This window comes from Opisthorchis viverrini (assembly GCF_000715545.1).
Source record: "Opisthorchis viverrini unplaced genomic scaffold opera_v5_188, whole genome shotgun sequence".
Taxonomy (NCBI): domain Eukaryota; kingdom Metazoa; phylum Platyhelminthes; class Trematoda; order Opisthorchiida; family Opisthorchiidae; genus Opisthorchis; species Opisthorchis viverrini.
In genome coordinates, this window is record NW_008751842.1 from 723701 (window position 1) to 747642 (window position 23942).

Consider the following 23942-nt stretch of genomic DNA (forward strand, 5'->3'; position numbering starts at 1 on the left):
TCCCAAAGGGAGTTTATAAGTGAACTAGGCTTCAGGAGACAAACAGCTGACAGTTGATTAGCTGTTGGCTAATTAACTAATTAATGGATGGACGTTTTTGCGAGTTCGACACGCGTAACCGCATCACCAAGAAGACTCATGTGAACGGAAAACTGCTCGTTGATCGAGGAATTCAGAGCGTTGTTTCTCATTTATCCGTCTCATCAAATGTGTGCTACGACTCGAGACACTGAGCGGTTGATTTCCGCAAGTCGAGTGATCACTATCAGGGTAACCAAATGGTTTACTTCAGCTGATTCTGTGAGGGCTGTTTTGAGTTGATCAGCAGCATTTTGCTGGTCACTGTGACCTCACGTTGCGAAGTCTCACTCAAAACGAGCTGATCGGGTCAACCATAAGTGCAGTGTGTGTCAGATGTCTGGCCATTGGAGACGCAGGATTGTGAGTTGACCCCTGACCTTGATCTTGACCTGGCCTTGACAACATCCGAGTCACATACATCAGAATATGTTCTGCCGTTAGTTTCCCTAAATGTATATCTCCTGGTAATTTATACTGACAACATGAGAGCCAGATAGATTGTATTCACGTTTATCCAGGGTAAATCCTTTAGAGTGGTTGGTGTGCAACGTAGCTGGACCTCGATGTACACGAGCATTACAGCCGAAAACAGCTAGCGTCTTATGTCGGTGTTTAAGTGGCGGCTTTCAGAACGAAGGAGTGAGTATACGTCTTTCTCGTTGACTGAATGAACCGGAGTTGTCTGTGTTTCCACTCTAATGTTAGACTGAATGAAACGCTCCAGATAGCCCTTCATAAGTACGATTTTCTTCAAAATTGCTCCCAATGCTCCGGTTGGTCCGAGCTGAATAGTCCCCCTGTCCTGAACAGTAAAGTTCCTCCAGTCCGCGCTTATGAGCTTTTGGGTTTCTACTCGAATAGTGTAAATACTGACCTCTGTGCTTGTTCTTGCACGGACATATTGTTTGGGGGGAGGGTTTGGCGTTACAATTACAGTCAAGTATACCCACAAAATTTATACCGCCATTTAATTCACTGTCAGATGTAACATGGAGGTCAGGGCGGATGTAATTAAGTACATCCAATAGGGAATGAAAATGACCCCACATTAGTAATAACAAAAAGATCACTAACAGGTCACCCTTACAACGAGGAATTTGAAATTTCATCAGCCGTCCTCTGTATTCTATAGCTAGCCACTAAATGTGGGCCAAAAGGACTGCCCACAGCAACCTCACTGCCCCGTTTGTACGATTTCCGTGGGATTAAAATCTAACGCTGCTTTTATAACGTAAAATCAGGTTTTTAATGTGTTCGATAGAGATCCATAGGCTCATATTATGACTAAGAATAAAGCCATACGAAAAACTGGACGGGAGTATTAGTGAATGACGGATTCAAAGTCAATGAAAAATAACCCCTGTCAACTCAAATCGTTGTGATCCAGGTCACCAGCCTGTGGGAAGATGAAGATTTGCCTACTTCACCCACGTGCTCCCTCGCTCAGTGTGGAGTAGAATGAGGTGTTCATGTTCACCGGTCTTGAATGATACATCCCGAGGAAGGTTTTCGAAAAATGGCTTGCCTAAACTAAATGTTTTCCATATACCATCTCAAAATTTATCGCTGATGGATCACTTTTCCACTACCTGAGTGACAGAATACACGAGCTCATTTGGATCTTACCCCTGAACATGAAACTGTGACCTCCTAAGGCCTTGGAGCTCTATGACTGCGTATGTTATCTCAAGCACCACCGATGGATGACTTTCCACCCGCAGCGTCCAAGGACGCGGGCGAAGTCTTCAGTCAATATTTCTTTGATCTATTTGCCCGCACCTGGGACAAGGAGGCTGTCCCAAAGGACTGCGGGAGACCAGTGATAGTGAACACCTGCCTGCGTTGAGTGCGGCTATTATAAGGGGATCAGCTAAATCCAGTTGCAACGAAGCTCTAGGCGTAATTTTGCTTCGTCGCCTTACTTACGCTCGTAAAACGTTGACCCGAGAGCAGCAAGCGAAATTCCGGCGCGACAGATGTTGCTTTGACCGAAAATATTAGTAGTCCTTTAGCATACCCTTTGCAAACACAAAATTTAGGTTCGTACTTCTGGACATGCAGTCACTAAACACTCACTTAGAATCCAAGGAGAGGCAATGGAAGTTGTGGATTGTTTTACGTACGTTGGGATTGGCATTAGTTCCGACAAATGAGGTCAATGCACGAATCTCCTAGGCTCAGGCCGCGCGTGCTCTAATTTGAAATATCCGCCACTTAAAACCAGCGTATCTCTGAATCTCAAGGGACGTGAGAATTAAGCTACAGAACGGACAGTTTTATCGTATGGTTGAGACATGGCCTCTTCGGTCACCATAACTGAGCCCTCTTCAGGTTTTCAACAGCCGTTGCTTCAGAACCATAGCTAGTATGGACTACTGTCGGTGATTCCATAATGAGGCAATTACAAAGCGAGTGTTCGGTTGTGCAACGGGGACTTCCATCGATGAACGTGTTGGGCATTAAAAACTGTGTTGGCTAGGTGATTTGTTGTACGTTTGCAAAAAAGTGTTGTTTAGCGTTTCCAATGCAGAGTGGCGGAAGTAGAGAGTTGGCCGACCTTTGATGTGGAAGGGGTGCTGTCGATGCTACTCGCCTTCCAAGATGGAGACCGCTTGATCCCCAATGTTCCTGGTTGGAGACGTTGCAAGATATGGCTGCTAATCGATGTCAGTGGCGTTCCTGCTGCCAACTTCTATCCGAACCTTGTGAATGAGTATCTGGTGTTAAGGGTCCCTCAAAATGTTTGTGGTAGGCTAGCGTTAAGCTCATTCCCCATCCACTTTAATTTTTCACAATGAGGCCTCCAAATAAATGATGGTTGTACGGCAGCGATGTGTCACTGTTGAACGTTAATGTTAGGCTGTCAGTCACGATGTTGTCTTAACGCTGGATTATCGTTTCGCAAATTTAATTCGAGGCAAACCGTGTCGCAGTGTACTGACCTCAGTTTTCTGAGGGGATTTAATCCAACAGTGCATGTTGTACGCATCTGAATGGCTGCGTTTTACTTGCAATAAACAAAGCGCAAATTATTTCAACCTTGAACAACGCTCTCTTTTTCATCTCAGATATATTTTCAAGCTTATGGAATTGCGGTCGTTTTGTAGATATTACCTTTCAGTTACCAGTGTTCTCCTCAAAGGCATACCAATTCACCATCAAACCGGAACCAACATTCCATACTTTGGATAATGGAGTCTCGATATGAAGAGAAAACCTGTTTTTTAGCTAGCTTAATGGTTCAACTGCGATGGGAAACATCTCATGGTTTTGCTCTTAACAACGAATTACTGATGGCTTTTCGGATGTGTTTGTCAACGAAGGTAGTGGTGTTGGGTTTGTGCGGACACATGATGTCAAGGATTTTGTATATTTTTGGTGAAAGCGGATCTCAGGTGTTTAAATTCGAAATGGTTGATTGATGGACTCTTCCTGTGAGAAATTTAAAACCGCAAAATGTGGTATGGTATTTTGTATTTCATCGAAAAGTTGTTGCATGCCCTTAGGATGTGTAGACAGTCGGCCAAGGCCTTGTTGTCATCGGGGGCCCTATGTGTCTAGTTCGAACTTGTATATTTTTTGAACTGTATCAGTGGGGTAACTACGTGCCTAAGATGGAGATTGTGATTTATTGTGTTTTTGTAGCTGGGGTTCCGGTATTCCAGAGCGTATTTCGAACGTACTGATAGCAGAGAAAAAGACGGCGTAGAATCTGAGGATCGCGTACGAATGACTGCATGAATGTCGCATAAACACAGGGGTTGATCCAGTTTAGGATAACATTGATATGTTGTAGATTTGGTCCAGCACATAGTGCCACGAAAACTGCAAAAACTGCAACTATGAGCGACAGAATACACGTCAGTCCAAATAAAGAGATGAATGTGAGAACGAACAAGGTAATGCAGGTGATGGAGAAGAACAGGCAAAAGCTAACAAAGAATGTCACTAGGAAGACGACTGAAGAAGCCAGAAATCTAGTTGCTAAGTTCTGATAGCTCTTTTGCGCCAATTCATTCACGGCTGTACAACTGTCGTAATCTGACTCATTTTTGTGTTCCAAGTGTGTCGCTTTCTCCGACTTGACAGAAGTACACAGCTTTACGGCGGATCCGACCAGATCAGAATTCGTCCAGTTGTACTGGTTAGGAGATTCCGTGGTACACTCACTGATTTTTCCGTCAATTCTGTCAGTCGTTGTCTGCGGTTGATGGTTATGCTCAACAGCGTGATCTGAGCGGTCTTTTGGTTTGCGCCAACCAATTTCCTCTAAAATCACTTGTGGGATACTGAAACAGAGAGAAATCAGGAAGCGAATGATGTGAAGAATAGAAATCTAATCTTCTGGTGCGTGATAACAATCTCTGACAGATCTGATAGGAACATCTTTTACCCCTATAAGTCAGTGAACGTCTCCGCAGACAATTGTGGTATCTTCAGAAACATGTACAACATAAACAGAGCAGTCTTTGTATATTTAGAGCGAATTTCATTCTGAATAAATCACACGTGACTTTTCGATCCCCAGAAATATGATGAAGGCACTGTTCTGTCAAAGATCCCATGACAAAGTTGCCTATTTCATAAAAATCCTGTTGAATACATCTGACGGGAAACTGCTCTGGCGAAATACAGGGCCAAGGACTATAAGGTTCACTGAAACCACTGAAACCACACGATCTTGCCTCGGGATCGGATTCTAAACTTGTCCGTCAAACTGAAGCGCGGAATCAGCGGTTGTGTTGCCATCACAGTTGGTAGGATTCAACAGGATATTTGCGTACTTGCGTCACTTTACTTGCTGGTTTTGGTATTCTTCAGTGGAGCTGAGTTCAGAACTTTCAGTGTACTTGTATCTGTGTCAAGGTTAGGGGCAATAGATATCATGCGTTCGTACTAGAGTGAAGTGGCCCGTTAATTTACACTTCCTTTTCCATAGACGAATGGAAGCGTGTGTTGTTTGAAACGATATGTTATAAGGGGCAAATACACAGCATATTCCACAACAACCAAACCACTGAGCTGATTAGGATGGAAGTTAAGAATGGGAGACTGAACACCGTAGTGAGATCGAACAGGTTACTCTTGTCTGCAAGCGTAGTAACGAACGTACAGGAAATTTGGTGTCGATATCCATGGATAGAGGTACATAAGAGTAATTTGGCCTTCCAAAAATTTATTTTTGCTATGGCATTCATGACTTTTTGAACCAGCCAGTTACACTGATCTTCCAATGTCTCTATTTGGTATGTCTCATGGGTCCTGTAATCTCTGTGGTAAAGTTCTCGTTAAAATACGTTTGCAGAACTAACCAGACCTTTGGAAAGTTGATTAATTAGGGAACCTGGGTGAGATACAAATACTGTTGGGCACCCAGATATCACAAACACCACAATATTTCAAGTTTCACAGGACTGGCCCGCATCAGTTGCGTTACACTCCAGTTTGTTTTCATGCTGTTCTCAAATGCACATAAGCTCAGTAGGTACCACGCTACTACACTTGTTTATCTCAGTGAAGTCGAGCAAAACACCACTTGGAAATTTGTTGTGATAGTGCCTTCAGCTTTCAGTTGGCCAGGATTTCCTCCCAGTTTGACATGCGCCAGCAAATCTGCAAACTTTCTGTTCCCCTCGCAACTACGTCATTCTTCACGATATCGTAGTCCAAAAGAACAGCAAACAGGCCTACTCTACTTCTGGTATCTTATTTATACCCTATTGGCTATCGTCTCAGCTTCATATATCGCAGCCGTAAAGGTCTCAAGAGCCTGAGGGCGATCTGAGGAGTTTATAGAAATAACACTATGAGCCGGTGCGGACATGGATAATTCGCCTGTAAACGGAGTACATTGTCAAAATGCAGGCGTAGACGGAACTGTCAGTTGCCAAGTCCGTCTCGAGATTTTTATGGGTGCTGAATTTTTAGCTTTTCAGGTACGAGTAGACCGCTTTCAAGAGAAACTATTATGTTTACTTGGATTTGTTCTAGAACTGAAGGGCTTATAACTCTAAAAACCAAAGAACACCAGGATCCCTCGTAACTATTGTCCTAATATCGCAACACTATTTGTGTCACCTACATAATTGAGAATTTCTCTTCGCTTGTATCTACTTCGGTTATCGGCTGCTCCATGATTGGCGTATTCCGTAACGCAAAACTTCCAGAAACTCTTGATACCAGCAACTGCTCAAACAATGGCTCCCGGCGATTTGGCGTTGCACTTTTACAACGTCCAGACCCAAGTAGCTGTAAATCAATATACCATAATACTTCAGCATCTCAGTCTCCTGGCTTGTCTGAATATATGCCAGAACTCACACATTTCGGGAGGAAATTGCCGCGTCTGACCATCCTTATGTTACTGTACCAATTGGTAAAGCTCAGATTTGTTTGTTTAGGCTAGAATATAGAAATGTACCGGTAGCTCGTGTACTTTCATTTGTGGTTGGTCATATGGCCGTTGATGCGTTCACCGAGCATGGCAAGCAGCTCGTAAACATTTTGTCACCAATCTGGTGACAGCACCAGTGTGCGGCTGAGTTATGATCTTTTTCGATGGAATTATGAGACGGTTAGTCTATGGAAAAACTTTTGACGACACCGCTTGCTAGGATTCGACTGTTTAGCTCCTGCCACAGAAAGTTTTCTGTAGCACTTCTGATCTTAATGGCGTTGGTAAAACTCCCACGCCTTCCGGTTAGCTGGCACTGTAGAATACATAAATCAGACAACTCAAAGAGAACGGGCGAATCAGGTGACAAGATTACCGTGGGATCGGCACGTGAAATTTCACTTGGAATGAGTCGGAAGGTTGTACGCAGGGGCTATCCGGACGCCGATCAATCAGGAAGCTCAACAACCGTTCAACAAACGAAGCCGACCACCCAAACAACCCGTCAGAATCATAGGCCCCCCAGGTTAACAAGACATATAAACACAAGCACGATACGGCTCAGCGAATGTATACCAACATAGAACGACACACCACCAACCTACTACACACTGATGATATTACCTCGGTTAGTGACAAAACGTTTGACATCAAATTGCTCAGCTCAGCTCAGCTCAGCTCAGCTCAGCTCAGCTCAGCGGACAGAACAACTACCATCAATGCATTTTAAGTTGTGGGTAATAGGGATATTTTGAAGTTTTATCGAAGATCCCATCCTACAACTGAGGTCCGTCTGCACCAAAAGGATGAGGAGTACTGAATCTAATAGAGTTCAACTGCTTACCGGAAACTCGAGCGTTCGGATTGTTACAGAGCATATAGAGTATGCACTGCTGATTACTCCCACTGTACATTGCTTCTCCGGTATAATCTGGATGTAAATGCTTTCTGTCCACTGAGATGAAACCGACAGCAATACTGAAATCACATATTTAAATTCACCACGGTACAAAATGCCACTGATAGGGAAACCTATGAGGTTAACCAAGGTGAGTGGGAGTGAGTGGACCCGGCTTGGTAACCAAGACAGAATCAACAGTCAGTTATGGATCCACGCCACCGCTAATTCATGTGATGGGCCAGGAATGCCAAATTCGATTATCTTGACCTGATCGCCATATCGGTGATCTCTATGAGAATGTTGAGTCAGGCGACTGGCAACGCCATGTTGGTCAATCGGTTATCAATACCGAGAAGGATCACTCGGGATGAGATGAACTAGCGGGATGTTCTTGCGGTTATTACAACTTCTCTGTCAGCAGAGAACAGAACACGCACGCAGACTATGCTTGTCATTTCTGAGGCTGTTAGATGGAACTACATTCGCTCAGTAAGAAAGTTCAGCGGCTCCAGGGGATCATAAAGGCAACTAATACAAAAAGGTGGAGAAATATTATTGATATCACATAATGTGGCATCACTTTTGAAACAAGCATTTCAGTATAAGATTCATTCAGAATTTATGGAAAGCTTAAAAAGATCGTCTTCGCCTACCATGGAAAGCATATCCTTCTCAGTTAAACAGTTTACCGTATTTGAGAAGTACAACCATTTGCACACCGGTTTGGTTTTCACGGGAGACGCAGCTGAACTCCAGCTTAATCTCTCATTTATGATATCGAAGAGTTTTATTCACCAAACTTTGCCATATTCCCTAAGGGTCCGTTCCTTCAGGGCACTACTCTCCCCAGATCCGCTCTAGTTCAGCGCAAAGAGCAGTGGGTAGAGTTTTATTTCCAGCAACTTAACAAGTGAGAACAGGCGGTCATTCTGAAAATCTTGGACAGGAGACTGAGCAAAAATAAAGCAAACTAAAAGCCTCAGTCCGCATCGAGCAGAGGCTGCTGTAAAGTGATATAAATAAAAAAATTGGCAGGTGAAACCTAGAAAACAAATTAGTTTATGGACTTACGGACGACTAAATCAACTTGAATTTTGGTATCTTTCATCACCCTCCAGCACCTGCGGATGTGGAGTCGACCTGTTTGCTATAAGCCCCATGCACAATCAGCTGTCCCGAAACATAACTGCTGCCTTGGCCACCGGTGTCCCGCAAATCATTTCCAAATTCCTTAGAAAATTCAGATTAGTGATGCTGAGGTACATTGGTTGGTTTACGAGGAAAACAACTAATCCACGATAGACTAACTAGGTACTCTTCGTGGGTTGCTCTGTTGAGGCCAGGTACTTCTCATTTCAGAGGGTCAGTTATCCCTTGAACTCACCACAGGTTCTAAGGAGGCGATCCCAAAGCACCCAGGTCTTAAACTGTAAAACAGAACGACTTTTAGCAACCCACATGATCAAACGCATTCTCCTATCAGAGCTGCATCCGTTTTCGTGTTCATTTAATCCAAAACTAGACCTTCATAGTCTTATCCCGGTGCCCTATCATTAGTAATGTCATCTCGAGCGTGCTGTGAACTGCTTTCATTAAGACATAGTTTCCTCATCATTATTCCACGTGATGATAAATAAAACTGTCGGCCAAAACCATAATAAACGGAGTAGTATATGTTCGAACATTTATTGGAATAAAACATCTGCGCTGGTCACGAATGTAATATTCCTTGCTACACCCATGGTGCAGTCTTGCGGTTATAATCGTTGAAGATGGAGAATGCATAACAACTAACATTTAGGTGTTGCGTCCATGATTCTGACGAAGCCTCATATCTAAGAGGAACATCCAAGTACCAAGTATCGTTAATTAGCAATTCACTTAGATCAGTACTTAACGTTCTGGAGAATGTGTTTGTCATCTTTCTGTAGGTAAAACACTGCGCGGACAACCAACTTACTTGAACATTGTTCTAAAGGTTGGCCAGTTACATCCACATATCAGTTGCATAAAAGCGGCGACAATCAATACTACAAGCCAATGAACGCATTACTTGAACACGTGTTGGAAAAAACGTGATCATACTTATCGGGCATGGAGTTTTATTGGAGGGTATGGTTTAATGTAAACACTTTCGAGGCTCCGAGTTTGGCTGTTGACGGAAGTTCGCACGCAGTGTGCTAAGATTGTTAATGCTGCCTTTAGTGTGTGTAGCACATGACCGCTCAATTCGTAAACTGTTAATCATGTCAGTCACAGTAATGCCACAACAGAAAACCTCGTGGATATTCACAACTCACACAGGAAGGTTTTACGGACATGAGTCCCTTAAAACTATTCAGCTCAGAAAACTTTGGGATGCTCATGGGGTAGATGAACTATGTCAGGACGTGCCCTGACATGGAAAAAGTACATATGCGGAGAGTGGTGCATCTCCAAGGTCACCATCGGTACGACACGTTCGGAAAGCAGGTGCGTTGACGGAGCGCACCAAGCACGACTTAGCAACATGAGACCAGTGGAGTGGGGCCGGAACACGGCCATTGCGAACAAGCAAACGACCATATTTGGCCATTTGGTCATCCCATATATATTTACGCAAAAGCTCTGTATGTTTCGCCCTGACATTACAGCCGTGTCCGGAGCTCTCCGTCTTCTTATCGCGTAGTCTGGCGGGCTCAATGCAGGCGTAACCAATAGACGACACGTTCGAAAGCAGGTGCGTTGACGGAGCGCACCAAGCACGACTTAGCAACATGAGACCAGTGGAGTGGGGCCGGAACACGGCCATTGCGAACAAGCAAACGACCATATTTGGCCATTTGGTCATCCCATATATATTTACGCAAAAGCTCTGTATGTTTCGCCCTGACATTACAGCCGTGTCCGGAGCTCTCCGTCTTCTTATCGCGTAGTCTGGCGGGCTCAATGCAGGCGTAACCAATAGACGGCCACCCACGATACAACAAACTAGAAATAAATGAAAAGAATGACACAGATCCTAATTAAAAGATTCTCAGTCATGATCGCAGTTACGGTTCTGAAATACCGAGAAATGAAAACGACTGACGAGTCAACTAGCACTTAATATCCGTGCTCGTGGGATCAAGAGTTTGCGTAGTAAAGAATGGAATAAGCAAAAATACGACGTTACCAAATGTTTTTGGCGAGTTTTTTGGCAAGTTCAGAGATGATTTGAGGAGATGGATCTTGGGAGGAGCGTTCATGGGCCGAAACGTCCTGAGTTGAAATGTTCGGCTACTGCGAAACGTGTTCACAAAATGCGGTCATAAGTCCCCTTACCTAAGTTCTTCTTCCTCCTCCTCATCATCATCAAAGACAGCAACATCACGGTTGACACTGATGCTTCAGTGTCGTACCTTGCCTAAGTTAGCGAGCAAAGATGACGAATACATAATGTCCACCTAAACAGACGTTATTTTCTCATCAAACTAGTAAGATCCTCATCTTGTGTCCGCTTACCCGGGTAAATACACCTCTCAAACTCCGGCTTGTCATCAATCGTAACCTCCAGTTTTGCAGCCGTAGTCAGTCTTCCCACGTGATCTGCTGATGTGATCTCCAGTCTACTCTGTATTTCTTTGTCTATGTTCATTATTTATCGATTTATTCAGTGGCTGGTATACTCTTATTGATGCCCCGAAACGGAGTCGATTTTGGAGTAGATGGGGAAGATTGGAAGCAGGAGGGATTTACAGAGTTCCATCTCTTTGACTAACCAAAAGATGTAGAGCTCTGCTCAGCAAAGCATCCGGAGGTTCTCACAAAAGCCAGTGGGGTGATGGCTAACAGGGACAAAACTAGCTAAACCAGGATAACACTGACCGTGGTAGTGGCCGTAAAAAAGACACAAAGATGTCACATCCTGTCACTGGACAAAAAACTGTACTTTGTCAGTCGGGGACAGTTTGTCAATGTGACGATGACACGTCAAAATGCATTGGGAACAGAGACAGTATTCGAAAGAGTCCCAGTTAGGAGGCCTAAAAAATCAGTATTTGTCTCAGATTTCAAGCTTCCTACAAGTAAATAGTGATACAGTTCTACAAGCATCTTATTTTGTCGACAGGTGTTTCCAAACTACGTTGCGTGCAATGGATATCAATGAGTTGTGAACTGCTTGATGGAAGTATAGTCAAAATACAGTGGTACAACGGACAGAGGATAGAAGCACTGGAAATAGAATGCTGCAATGGTATGCAAAGATATGCGCAGGGTGCTCTAGTTTCAGAGATAAGGTAAGGCATCAAACAAATTGAGTGAAAAAAGCTTCTTCTGCGTGACCGGATGAAGGATGAAGCTAATTTGTGGGTGAACAACAGACTTGCCAAATGTACAGATCTCAGCACTGCAAAACCAACTCAAAACTGATTCGACTGACTTTTAACTTGAGGAAAACAGATCAACGCGGTTGAAGCCAGTTCGAAAGCGATGTACAGAGCAAGAATACTCGTTCTGTGGCGAACGAAATAACTATTACCGCACGGTCGGGTGAAATGAAGGTCAACCGAATGAAGATTGCCACACTTGAGAAGAACGAACTAAAACACAAACACCAGTCCTGAGGCAAAAGTGGCTAGGGATAAAATGGTACTGGAAATGGAGATGAGGAAGTCTGGATCCAAGAGAACTGTATGTTTCAGTCAGAAACAGAATAGACGAACGAGAGAAACTGGTACACAAAAGTGATACGTCGAATGTTTGTGAGCACTGGGTCGGGTTATTCACTCGATTTCCGAGAGCAAGAGATACATTTCTCAATACTCGTATATGTGATTTCGGTGTAAAAAAAACGAGAATGCAATCCTACACACTGCACCATGGGTTTTCAGGTTTGCACTGCTACTTTCCTGGGTAAAGTCCAGTAACCTATCAACTGCAACATTGCACAAAGAAGAGTTCTTGACACAATACAAGGTTGGTGAAAAACCGAGTTTTATTCCGATTTCGCTCTTCTTGAGGCTCTGAAACATAAGGCAGCTTGTGTGGGTGGTCAGTTGAATCCTAGTATAGAGACAGAATGGGTTTCACTGATACAAATGAGTCCCTCGTTAGCATCTCGTGAATTTCCAAGTGAGTGTACGGCGACGCTGAAGTGGTACTGTTTTTTAGTATTTTTGTGGGCGATTGCCACAGATTTTTGACGCGCAAGTGATAAGGCGGTTGCGCACGCTTGTATTGTGATACTACGTAATCCGACTAAACCGATCACAGTAATCGGTTTTGCGGAGGCGATGTAATTCCCCTTCCCTTAGTTTCGGTCTCCACGTTTCATGCGTGTGCTGAGGTTCCCGATACGCAACCTTGAGTCACGGGTAGGTTTGACGATGCCGAATATCAGAAGGAAGAATTGGGTTCGAAAACCTGCCGTGCTATTTACACAAAGCTATACAACAAAACTCAAGTGTCCACGTTCGTGGTGTCAAGTGCGCAAGTCTGTCACTGACGCTGAGTGGAATGTTGGCTCGGTAGTGTGGGTTGCGTTTGTCGCTTCCGATGCCAGTCTCGTGATTCTGATTAGTGATGATCACACGGAAAACGCAACAGAACAAGTCAGGGTAAGCTCAGCAGACGAAGCACTAACAGGCATGAGTAATTAGGTCAGTTGGTTGGGTGGGTTGCGTTTGTCGCTTCCGATGCCAGTCTCGTGATTCTGATTAGTGATGATCACACGGAAAACGCAACAGAACAAGTCAGGGTAAGCTCAGCAGACGAAGCACTAACAGGCATGAGTAATTAGGTCAGCTACACACACACACACGTGCTTATGTACCACGGGATGGCCTTTGCGAATGGCAAATACCGTTGAGCAAAACCAGTTGAGATCAGAAGTACATGGGCAGGGAATTGTTGTGGGTGGCTGCGGGAGTGGTGGTATTCACGTTATCATTTGAACAGTCGTCCTCCTGTCCTGGACTCACCAGAATAATTACGCCAGGACAGGACGACTGTTCAAACGACAGTGATCTGAATGTGAACAAATGGGGGGTATCATGAGGTCAAGTTTGAATCAATAGTGTGAAATGATTCCGCTTCGGTCTCAGATCTTGAAATGTAAGGGCAAGCTTCGCTGAAGTTCATTCGGTTGTGGTGTAGTCTCGAAAAAAGCGTGGGACTGTTTCTCAATTTCCTCTTTGATAATCCCATCTCCCCCGGAACACTCTTCAGTGTAGAATATCAGACAGCTAAGGTTCAAAATGAAGACATTAGTGCACTTCGCTGTGGAACTGAAAGCTCTGCTAGTTCCCAGATGTCAGTGAAATTTCGTGCTTGTAGTATAAGCGCTTGATCCTTTTTTTTTATAGCTTTTTAAGTACTATGTTTGTAAGTAACTGGAACCGAAATTCGTTCCGGTTCCGTTTGGATCACTGAATAATCTTCGGATCAGCTGCCAACACAGGTTGTCCCCCTCTCGAAAGATCATTTGAATGAACCGGCTCTTTCTATGTTCCGCAAGCTGGTCTTTCCTGTGAGGAAGCCACATACAGAAAACGGATGAATCTTTTGCGGAGAAAATGTGGTGCCATTCGCTCCTTGGATACTGTGCAGTTTATACTGTTCCAGATGTTTGAAACGGCTTGCGGACACAAGCACTCACAATCTGTCTTAGCAAACCGTCAGAGTTTGTCCGCGCACTTGAAAGAACTAATCGGTCTAATTTTTTTTTCAGGACTACCCCCACATAAGCCCCAGGAGGAGCGAAACCGGAGTTTCCCGCAACCTCACAAGTAGTGAGTTATGCTCAGCAGGTTGTATTTACGAATGTAACCCGGTTCGACTGTATTCATAGTCTGCTAATGGCTCACTACACAGCGCAAATACAACGATACCAGCATGATTCCTCCACGGAGTGCTTTAAAGGTTAAAATACTGTTGGACAACATTACACAACTCAATTGCCGCGCTGTTATCAGGAATTTGTAATCCCTTTGGATACTATCTTCGTTGTTCAGAAAAGTTATTTTCAGCCAGCAGTAGAAGTAGACCTGTAACGCTAGTTTGCTGTGCCCGTGAGTCCTCTGCACTGGATCGTTCATTAAATTAACCTGTGTTGAGCTGTTCCCACAGTAAAGTTGCATTGGGATAACTATCCCAACGGTACGCATTGGGTTGTCTTCAACAATGAAATCTTTTTACCTTTATGACGCAAGCATTCGTGGCTAGAGCTGTAAGTCATCTATAGACGTAATGCACTACTGCTGAAGACTATTCGACAGCCCATGACCAGTTTCGTCTTCCTCGGGGCTCGTAAACGAGAGATTCAGTTGGGTTCCATATGAGCCCCCTGTCAAAACCAGATTGGTACGCAGATGGGTGTATAAGTCATGACTGTATGCACTCGTGTTTCTTCTCCGATAGCTTCAGGGAACTATTTTGTTCGGCCACCTAACTCCTCTGCAATACACTACTTGACATTATTTAATTAAGTGGATTTAAGATATGATCAAAACGTGTAACACATCGACCGATCCGATTCAACGGCTGATTAAGGAAGTCGGCGAACTTTTATCCGGAATATTACCTGGTCCATATAGGTCCATGGGTAACCAGTGCATATTAGGGTTCACCTCACCGACGTCAAATGGGAGAAATATGTCCCTAAGTACAATGTCTCTTCTTCAAGGGTTTGTCGGCCCATGACTAATCAACAAGCGATATTTATCAAGCATAAAATCATCGCTTAGTAACTAAGCATCCCCACATGAAGAATTTTTCAGTTCGGTAAGACAATCTACTGTTCCTTATCCATTGAGATGTCTATCGTTTTGATTTTAGGGATAAGCCCATGGGAAAGTAAGAAAATACTGCTTTTTTGTAGTTAACCTTTGCAAGTCCATGGTGGACGACCTATGCGCATTTATTTTGTAAAACGCTGCAAACAGTAAAAGTGTATGTAAGTCAACTCGGTGTCTCTGCAGCGGTGTCGGAGACGTGAGGTCAATGCGGTTGGAGTATGCATAATGGCCTTCAGAGCGCTCCTCACAACCCATAGATAGTTCCGGCGCGGATGTTCCGAATGTCGGTGTATTGATTTCCTCTGAAAGAGCCTTTTGGAAGACCAGAACTCACTAATCGAACTGATGCTGGGGTTTTGTTCGAACCATTAAGAAATCTTGTGTTTTCGGTATTTGAAACCCAAACAACTGAGCCTGTGATAGAACCGATGCCATTCTGATAGACTCGAACCGTCTCACATCACGAACATTTATTTGTCGTTCCAGTTGTGGAGAGATTTACATAGCGACAAACAACACACGCAAAAGATATTAAGAGCTCCGAATAGCTCAGTGGTCAAGGCATTGTTCGAATCCAACCTCAGCATCTCGGCTAATCCTATCTGGGTTTGGGTAACTTGACAGTATGTCAGTCTTCGTGCTTCCTTCGGGTGGCATAGTAGCTATGCATCCGAAGGGTTTTACAGCTGAACGACGATTATTAGTTCATCATTAAGAGATATAAGGTTCAGATCACGAGCTGGCGTCAAAGCACAAGAGTCATTCGTGTCTGCCGTTGCCCCCCATTCAAAATGCAACTAACAAGCCATTGTGTTACAGGATTATATTATAACATTTGCCGAATATCTACATCAAGAAGGGGTGTAGGCACATGGAAATAATAGAGCCGCACACACGATCAACAACTCCCACTTGTGTTCACTGTTTACTATCTTTCTCTCCATGGAGTATGCGAGACAGGACCCCTTTGAGATTCGTAGAAGTTGGTGCTGCGAGCAAGAAGAGAGGGAGTAGTTTATCAGGCATGGTTTGGTAGGAATCAACCAGAAGCAACGAAACAACCAAATGAATCAACCAAGCATGTAATGGGAAGGAGATACTTTATAAAAAAAACAGCTACTTTAAGCCTAACGTAGGATGCACAACTCTAGACCTTGAGAAAACATCGCAACCCAACGGCTGTGCCTGTCAGCCAGCGAGGTGAGATTCATGAATCTAATTCCGAATATTTTTGAGGGCTAGGTGATTCCAAGAATCTTGTGTACAGTAGAGTGTAAGCAGAATAGGAAAAAACGTCCTTAATCCTTTCTATTACGTGTCAATGACGAAAGCGTCCCTCGACTGAAAGACGCGTAGCAGTAATAGATACTAACGCTCAGCTCAGGTTATTCGGTCCTATACAGTGAAGTAATCCTACAACCTACTTAGTGAGCACTAGTCGCTGCTTGATAAGCTTTGATGAGCGTGGCAAAACAAACATGGAAATGAGTCTGGAGTCACTAACGAACGTATAAAAACATTAGAAGCTAGTATCGAGCAGTTTGACAATCGTGCTACGCAAACGTAGCTGCTTTTCTCAAAGCGGAGTGATCCGTGAATTCAATGTCAAACAGGAGGGTATTTTGTTGACTGTGCAGTTCGCTATAGGACACGAAGATGCCCTCATCATCATTACTAACAAGGGTGTTGACCCAGGGGCGATTCTTCTGAGAGACTATCAAGTTTATTCTGCGAAACCCTGCGACCAAGATGACAATTTGTGGGAACGAACAGGAGCAGTGCTAGCCTACTCATTTTGTTCCAAACGTATTCCAATCAAACGGGTTTATAGTACAGTGGCTCCACCAGTAAACTACCAACGTAAAATGCAACAACGCAACGATGAAAATGATCGGAACAGACTGAAATCGCCCTCTTTCTCGAAGCATCTTTTCTTGAAGGCGAATGCTGTAGAACGGCCACGAGAGATGCTACGCCAGAAGCATACAAGTTGAAATACTAGGTCTGACGAAACGACTGATGTGACCAACGATTCGTTGGTCAGAGTATATCAAGAAATATGTTTGTCGATCGCGTTACACAAATGTCTCTTCTACAGGCGAAACTGTATCAAAATTGCCATGCAGAGCGAACACAAACAGGACGACTACTTTGGAGGCGTTCCTGCTTTGAAATGCGCCAACGATTACAGGTTCAGAGTAACTATAACGGACATCATGTCATTACCGTCACTGAAAGCGGCGATGCGTGTGCATCGAAAGTTTGATTAGTGAAATACAAGCCTTGATGTAACTGAGGATTCAAACTGCCGGTTTCGGTGCCTTTTGTTGTAGACCAACTAAAAAAGGAGACTGATTTGGATAGGGATCCAAAAAGGCTCCTAACTAACCAATGAAAATCAAGTGACTACACTGATGACCAGAGCGATGTTACGTCATTCGAAATTCCTGGTCGCTCATCGTACAAGTTAAAAAGTGCACAATGTACATTCTGCTCTTGAGGGGCAAACTAACGTCACACAGATACCATGGGTGTCGGATGAAAAAAAACTGTCCTGGCCTCCCCGATTCGTCTCCAGCCAGTCCACTGGAACTTAGACAACTACTCACGTAAATAAGTCCGTCTGGTTGGTCTGCAATCCCGGGTCTTGAGTTAGATCCTACCGACTATTTTGGCAACACTTTACAGTAGTGAAGCGTATACCAAACCGCGCGGCAGAATTATATAGGTTAACTAAAATGACTTGTATCTTTCAACGACCTGAACCAAGATGAGCTATAGCGTCCGCGTGCTCAATTTCTATCGAGTTAAACCATAAGACCACGGCCGTATGATGTACATTAATCGCGGTGCTAAGACCGAACAATCCACTCACCTGACGTTTTTGGGGTTTCCAATTCTTTGAAAACCTTTTCTACAAGGTCATACTTTTGAGGACGGACTGTACTTTTGGCAGCTTCTGTTTCAATTTTTATTTGCTTTTTGACCGCTTCTTCGAGAGTCAGGCCGACCCACTCTGCCTCGCTATGCTAAAAACGAAATATTGAGGAAAAACAAGTGAAAAACTGAACAGAGAGAGAGGCGGGGTGCACAACTGCGCATTGAGAAGCCTCACTAGGCTTCTCTATTGGTGATGTGAGGCGTACACTGTTTGAAAATGATGTTTTCTTTCCAACCCTCCTGAGGAAATATAACACCATGAAAGCGTCGATCACAGATCCGTAACCCTAGGATGGAAGCTCCCATCTATAAATGTTCAAAACAAGAACGAGCAGGTGGTCAGCATGAAAGACAGAATGTGGTTTAGTATTGATATCTGTGTAACCATGTAGCTGAGGTTAGAAATGGTCTGCGACTTTTCACTCCAAGAGGTTAGTAAGCGAATCCTCATCAGGTGCTGTCTGTAGGCATGTGAATGAGTCGAAAAACAGTAATGGTCACTTCACTGACTGCGATCAATTCTGAATGTAACATTCAACGGAGAATTCGAAGCGTACTAGAAATATTACAGCCACAGACCAATTAAGAATATTGGTTGAAAGTTGACAGGGCGCGAGTTTACCGACCGGAATTCGCTGAGTTATACATTTTCACCGAATTACAAAGTGAGTAAAGACAACTGTTAAATGGAGAGGAAAGTGAGAGGCGTTGTACAATACGAAGATTATGGCCATGGCTGAACGAAACCAGCCGGAGGCCAGACTTCTGTGCCGCCATTGGATCACAAACGATGACTAAGAGTGCAGCAGGTGAGATGGCCATCGATCGGCCGCCGGTGGGGAAGGTTTGCACTTTTAAAGCACTAATGTATTTGGGTATTCCTATGATGTAAACCGGTCCTAGTGGCTGTGTTTAATCTCGGGCCGATCTCCCCACAACGCATGCAATGACCATGGCAAAAGTGCCGTTACACGATTCTAAGTAAGCCCTGACAGCTGTCGTCACCACAGTTTTGGTGAGCAACAACGTTGTGGGAGTGTGAGGTCTGAGACTAAGGTCGTGATTAGTGTTCAGCTTCAATTCACTTAGTGCTATCTGTGGAAAAGTAGATCTTGCTAACTCTCACGACGGGGATACGATGAACAGAATATTTTCGGATAGAACCGGTTTCTTTGGGCGAAATGCAATTAACCAAAGATCGCACGAATAGACCGGACGTAATTGTAAATCACACTTGTAAGTAACACAAAAATTAGTGGGGCCAACGCAGTTCCGCCCTATACAACTGAATTGAGCAAATCGGTGTACCTGATAGAAGCCACAGTAGCATTGCGAATAATTTATCGTCCACTACGGCAAATAGGAATAGGGTACGGAGGCTCCTAGTCGGGTTGCAGTATCATACAACAGGGTATATTACGGGAGGTAGGGGAAACGAAATCGCAGAAAACTAGGGATCAGTGATTAAGCAAATATATACAAAAGTGTCAGGGGCTGCGTGACACACGGACACAATAACGCCGCTAGGACTCGTTAGTGTCTTCATAATCGTATCCTGACCATGCGTCACACTTTAGGTCTTGCAGTAAGAACCAGATTCTGCAAACGGGGTATGGCGAAGAAGTACATGATCGAGCCGGTCTATTTTGTGAAGCTGAATTGGGTATCCGGTGGGAAGACAGGTAATATGGTGTCGAAAACTATTCGTTGCCTTTAATCATTGCTAAAGCGATGTTTCCATGATACCAGTGTAGTGCTTCGAAAGTATGGACCTTCAACGAAGAGTGATTTCCTTTACAGCTCCACGCCGTGACCAAGCTAACAGAAGTCAGACAGTATTGGAGCAACCACCGTGTTTGAATCAATTGATTATAAACAGTCGAAGAATGGAGAATTTTCAGGAAAACGATCCGAAATAGTGTATAAGCCATGAATTCCCTAGCTTGTGTAAGGACATATAGCCTGTAGGATATAACAGTGCTTCTTAGGGCGTAAGAATAGACTTCATCAGTCGAGTCATTTTGTTCAGACCGTAAACACAAGACAATTAAATTCATATGTAAAGGCCATAGCAAGTGAATAAAAACAGTTCATTCGGGATTTGTTCCCATAGTTGAAGTCAATCTTTGCCGTAAAGCCGAGAGCAACTGTACAACTGTTTCACCATTGTTGGGAATTACCACCAGTGCACATATCAAGAATATAAAAGGAGATTCTAGCCTACGACCACCCGGTTGGTGGTCGAAGAAGAGAAGAAGAAGAAGCGTTCAGATGTAGCACCCTTTCGGTGCCTAGCTGTCATGCCACACGAAGGAAGCACGAGGGCTGGGATACTGCCAGGTTGTCCAAGCCTAGACAGGGGAAGTCGAGAGGCAGAGGTCGGGTTCGAACTACGGACCTTCCGGCCAGTAAATTCGCGCTCTTACCACTTGGTGGTCGAACACTAAACCATTCAGTCATGAGCGGCTGATCGGTAGAGTGACAAAGTCGCAATCAGAAAGGATATGACGCCACCCACTCTTCTATCGCAGCGTCCAAGTCACGTCGTCATCTGTTGACGTGGTTCTCGGGATTATTTATCGAAGATCCCGATTTTGCAGATCGTCTGAATACGTTGGTTCTACCGTATGCATCCCATCGACAACGTAGACTTACGCTTTCTACGAGATCGTAGGAGTGGATTTCTTGTCATCGCTATCATCAAACACTTGGGCTAGACTCCATTTTGTTCTGTTACCGCATTTTCAACTGAACCGGAGGATTCCATGAAGGGAGCTGGCAGACTGAAAAAAACATGAGAAGAAGTCGATGTTGCTTATTGGGAAACGGTCCCAATGGAGCTGCTGAGTAAACTACCAGTGTAACTTGCCATTTCATTCGTAGATGCGATGACTGGCACGAAAGACATTTGAATGTATACGAAAGCGCTTGAGAACTTGGGCACAATATCAGCCTTTGCAATAACGCAGCACCCGTTAAGTGGTTTCACCGATAGTTGGGTACCCGGTAAGGGCAGGTCACTCCGTTAACTCCAGATAAGCGCACAATATCATCTTATTTGATAAGAAATCTGGACAATTAGCAACTTGCGAAACATGCCAGGTTCCAATAACTGAATTATTCATTATCTCAGCATAAGTAGGGGCAACATATGTTGTTCGTATCAGACTATAGGCCTCTGATAATGTTCCCACAGCAGCGAAAGTTGATTCCGCTTAATGAGAAGTTGTTAATCGAGAAGCCTGTCAAAAATGACCACGTGATTGAATGATGAGTGGCATAATATCCTACTTAATTGCGGATCACTGTCGATCAACCGCTCGTGGCCGAATTGTTTAGTCTCCAACTTTTGGCCTGGAAGTTGCGATATGGAATTACTCTAGAGACCCGTTAGTTCGGCAATGAAGATGCTGAATAAGGACGAAACAGATGTACAGTGCTTCTCGGCTTTATAGCATTGATTGACTTCACTTGCGGGGAGAAATCTCAAGTGGAAAGTTCCAGAATCTAATACTCCCAACAAATTATGGGTAGCTCAGAAGAGAGAATAATTCGCACGACGAGTGAACCGTCCATCTGAAAATACTAACCATCGATCATCATAAAAAATGCATGATGAGACCAGTTTCAGGGTGTGCAGATTATCTGAATCAATGTACGTCTTATAACTACCTTGTTAAAAATTCGCTAACATCATCCGACACCAGCAACACTTCCGACACATCGGTCACATCATTCTGCAGAAGCCATGTCTCAAAAGCATACAGCGCACACTGTAGCCTTGGGAAGACACAAGTGACGTGAATGGGCAGACGTGATTCGGGCCTTTGAGATTCGTGCACTGACTTCACCGGATACATTCCTGTCAGAGTCAACACAACTACCGAGGTAAACACAACTACCAGTGAGGGTAGGCTCAGAGACTACACGTGCTGATGCATGACTTAGTCCGAAACTGTTGACGATCCCATCAGAAGAGCCGATCAGAACCAAACTCAAGAACCTACAAGTTACAGGCACTCACTATGATCCGGATAGTGAGTCACGGTAAGTGCGTAGAGGGATCGCATACCAACGGTGCTTTAACTATGGATTGTGAACTTAACTGCCAAGCAGCTGGTCATTCTCCATGCATCCAAAGAAATATGTCGCGAATCACATCCAGGCTGGCCAGGTCTGGCTTGCAGTGTGCCTTCAGGCCTGTTTTTATGCGCCTTTCGATCCGATTGTTGAACGTAATCCTGTCTAACACGACCGACAACTGCAGCCCGAAGGTGACAGTGGACCCAATTTGGTTGGTGGTCTGGTTTCCAACGGATCAATCAGATCGAAAGGATCTCTACCGGACCACGTGATCTACGTGATCACGTTGCGGAAAGCGCCGTTGCGTGACCGTGCTGGCGATTGGTGGAGTAGCTTGACGCACGAATGCCTGTGGTGGACGAGGTGAGTCGGATGCAAGCTGTGATTCGATTGGAAGAGAGGAAGACCGCCAGAGGCCGGGTGGCGAGGCCAAACAGAGCAAGCGTTCAGCCACTGTCGTTGCACCGTTATTTGCCGCGTAAGTCTATCTGGTCATGCATTTTATCCTGTTCATTGACAGTAAGTCATAACTTCTTATGTGGACAATCTGATAGGGAGCGGTGAATGGAAGTTTCGAAAAAATTAGGAAACCTATTTGTTGTATGCATCGGGGCTAACGCCTCAGGGAAGCTGTTGAGATCACAAGAGAACAATCGTCCATAGTACACTCCTGCATAAAGTTGCGTCTGCCGCAATGTGTAAGTGTATATTGGGGACCACTAATCCTATTCAAATCGCTCAGAATAAACTGTAAACCAGGGTCCAAATTATGGCACTAAGATATCCTCATCCAGAAACAACAACAGGGCCAAGCAATGCATTTCCCTTCCAAACAGGCTTACGACCCCTCAGTCTAACTCCAAACACGCAGGATGAAGATCGTTGGCAGAGGAGCGGAAGTTTTCAAAGCAATAATGATTCGTGTGATAAAGCGTGTCGATCTCTTGCATTTACCTTTGAAACTAGTCGACGCCAATCCCCTACAAAGCATCTCACCAAGGAATATTTGGTCCACAATCACCGGTCTTTGCATACCATGACCTTCGAAGAGACAGATGGTCATCGTTATCGAATTAAAAAAAAAACAAATTTTGCGCTTATCTGGGTAGCATCGATTCATAGGGGTCTTCAGAATTAGCCACCCGGAAACGGTGACATTTGCAAAGACCAAGGCCTTTTATGCAAACGTTAGAAGGTGAAGGACTAATCATACATTTTTCTCAGCGAATAGCGGTACCGACTCCAAGCGTGAAAAGTGAAACAGATTTGCAACCAAGATCAACCGTGCTTTTGACCATGTACTGTAAAGTTCTGTGACGATACTAGGTCTATTTGCGTTGAAATATTCGAAAGATCCTAGACTATGAGGTTATGATATGATAATGTGATGACTGGAACATTATAACAGTTACATTTCTTTAGAGTGTACTTACGACCATTTACGACCATATGTCTCTCTTGGTGTTCACTTCTTATATCGAGTACATGATCCTCCGAAAAGCCGCATTACCCTAGATAAAATCTAGAATAAGTGATGAGTGAACAAGCGAGCAATATTCTTAGTCAAGTAACTTGATCATCATCATCATCATTGTCAGCTGTAAGAACCGCGTACTCGTCGTACACTGGTTGTAGCTGCCGCAGTTTCGTTCACTGATGATTTGGAGAGGGGGAAGTAGGTAGCTGCGCATTGCAGGGGGGAGCTGATAAATTGGTGCATAAATCCAGCGCTGTCAGTGGACTCTCAAGTGGGGGGGGGGGTTGAAAAGGAGGTATGCATTGAAGG

At 44.2% G+C, this 23942-nt stretch overlaps 1 protein-coding gene across 1 annotated transcript in view; it reads right to left on the bottom strand.

Moving 5' to 3' along the window:
* Positions 1-15939: 15939 nt before the first annotated feature.
* The window catches only part of T265_07790 (hypothetical protein), a gene marked incomplete at both ends in the record, with an annotated part of 16753 nt that continues 8750 nt past the window's right edge, over positions 15940-23942 (bottom strand). The window contains 2 exons of the mRNA XM_009173402.1: positions 15940-16122; positions 18009-18162. Of these exons, the coding sequence (XP_009171666.1) occupies positions 16052-16122; positions 18009-18162 (225 nt within the window). The remainder of the gene's footprint in view (positions 16123-18008; positions 18163-23942) is intronic.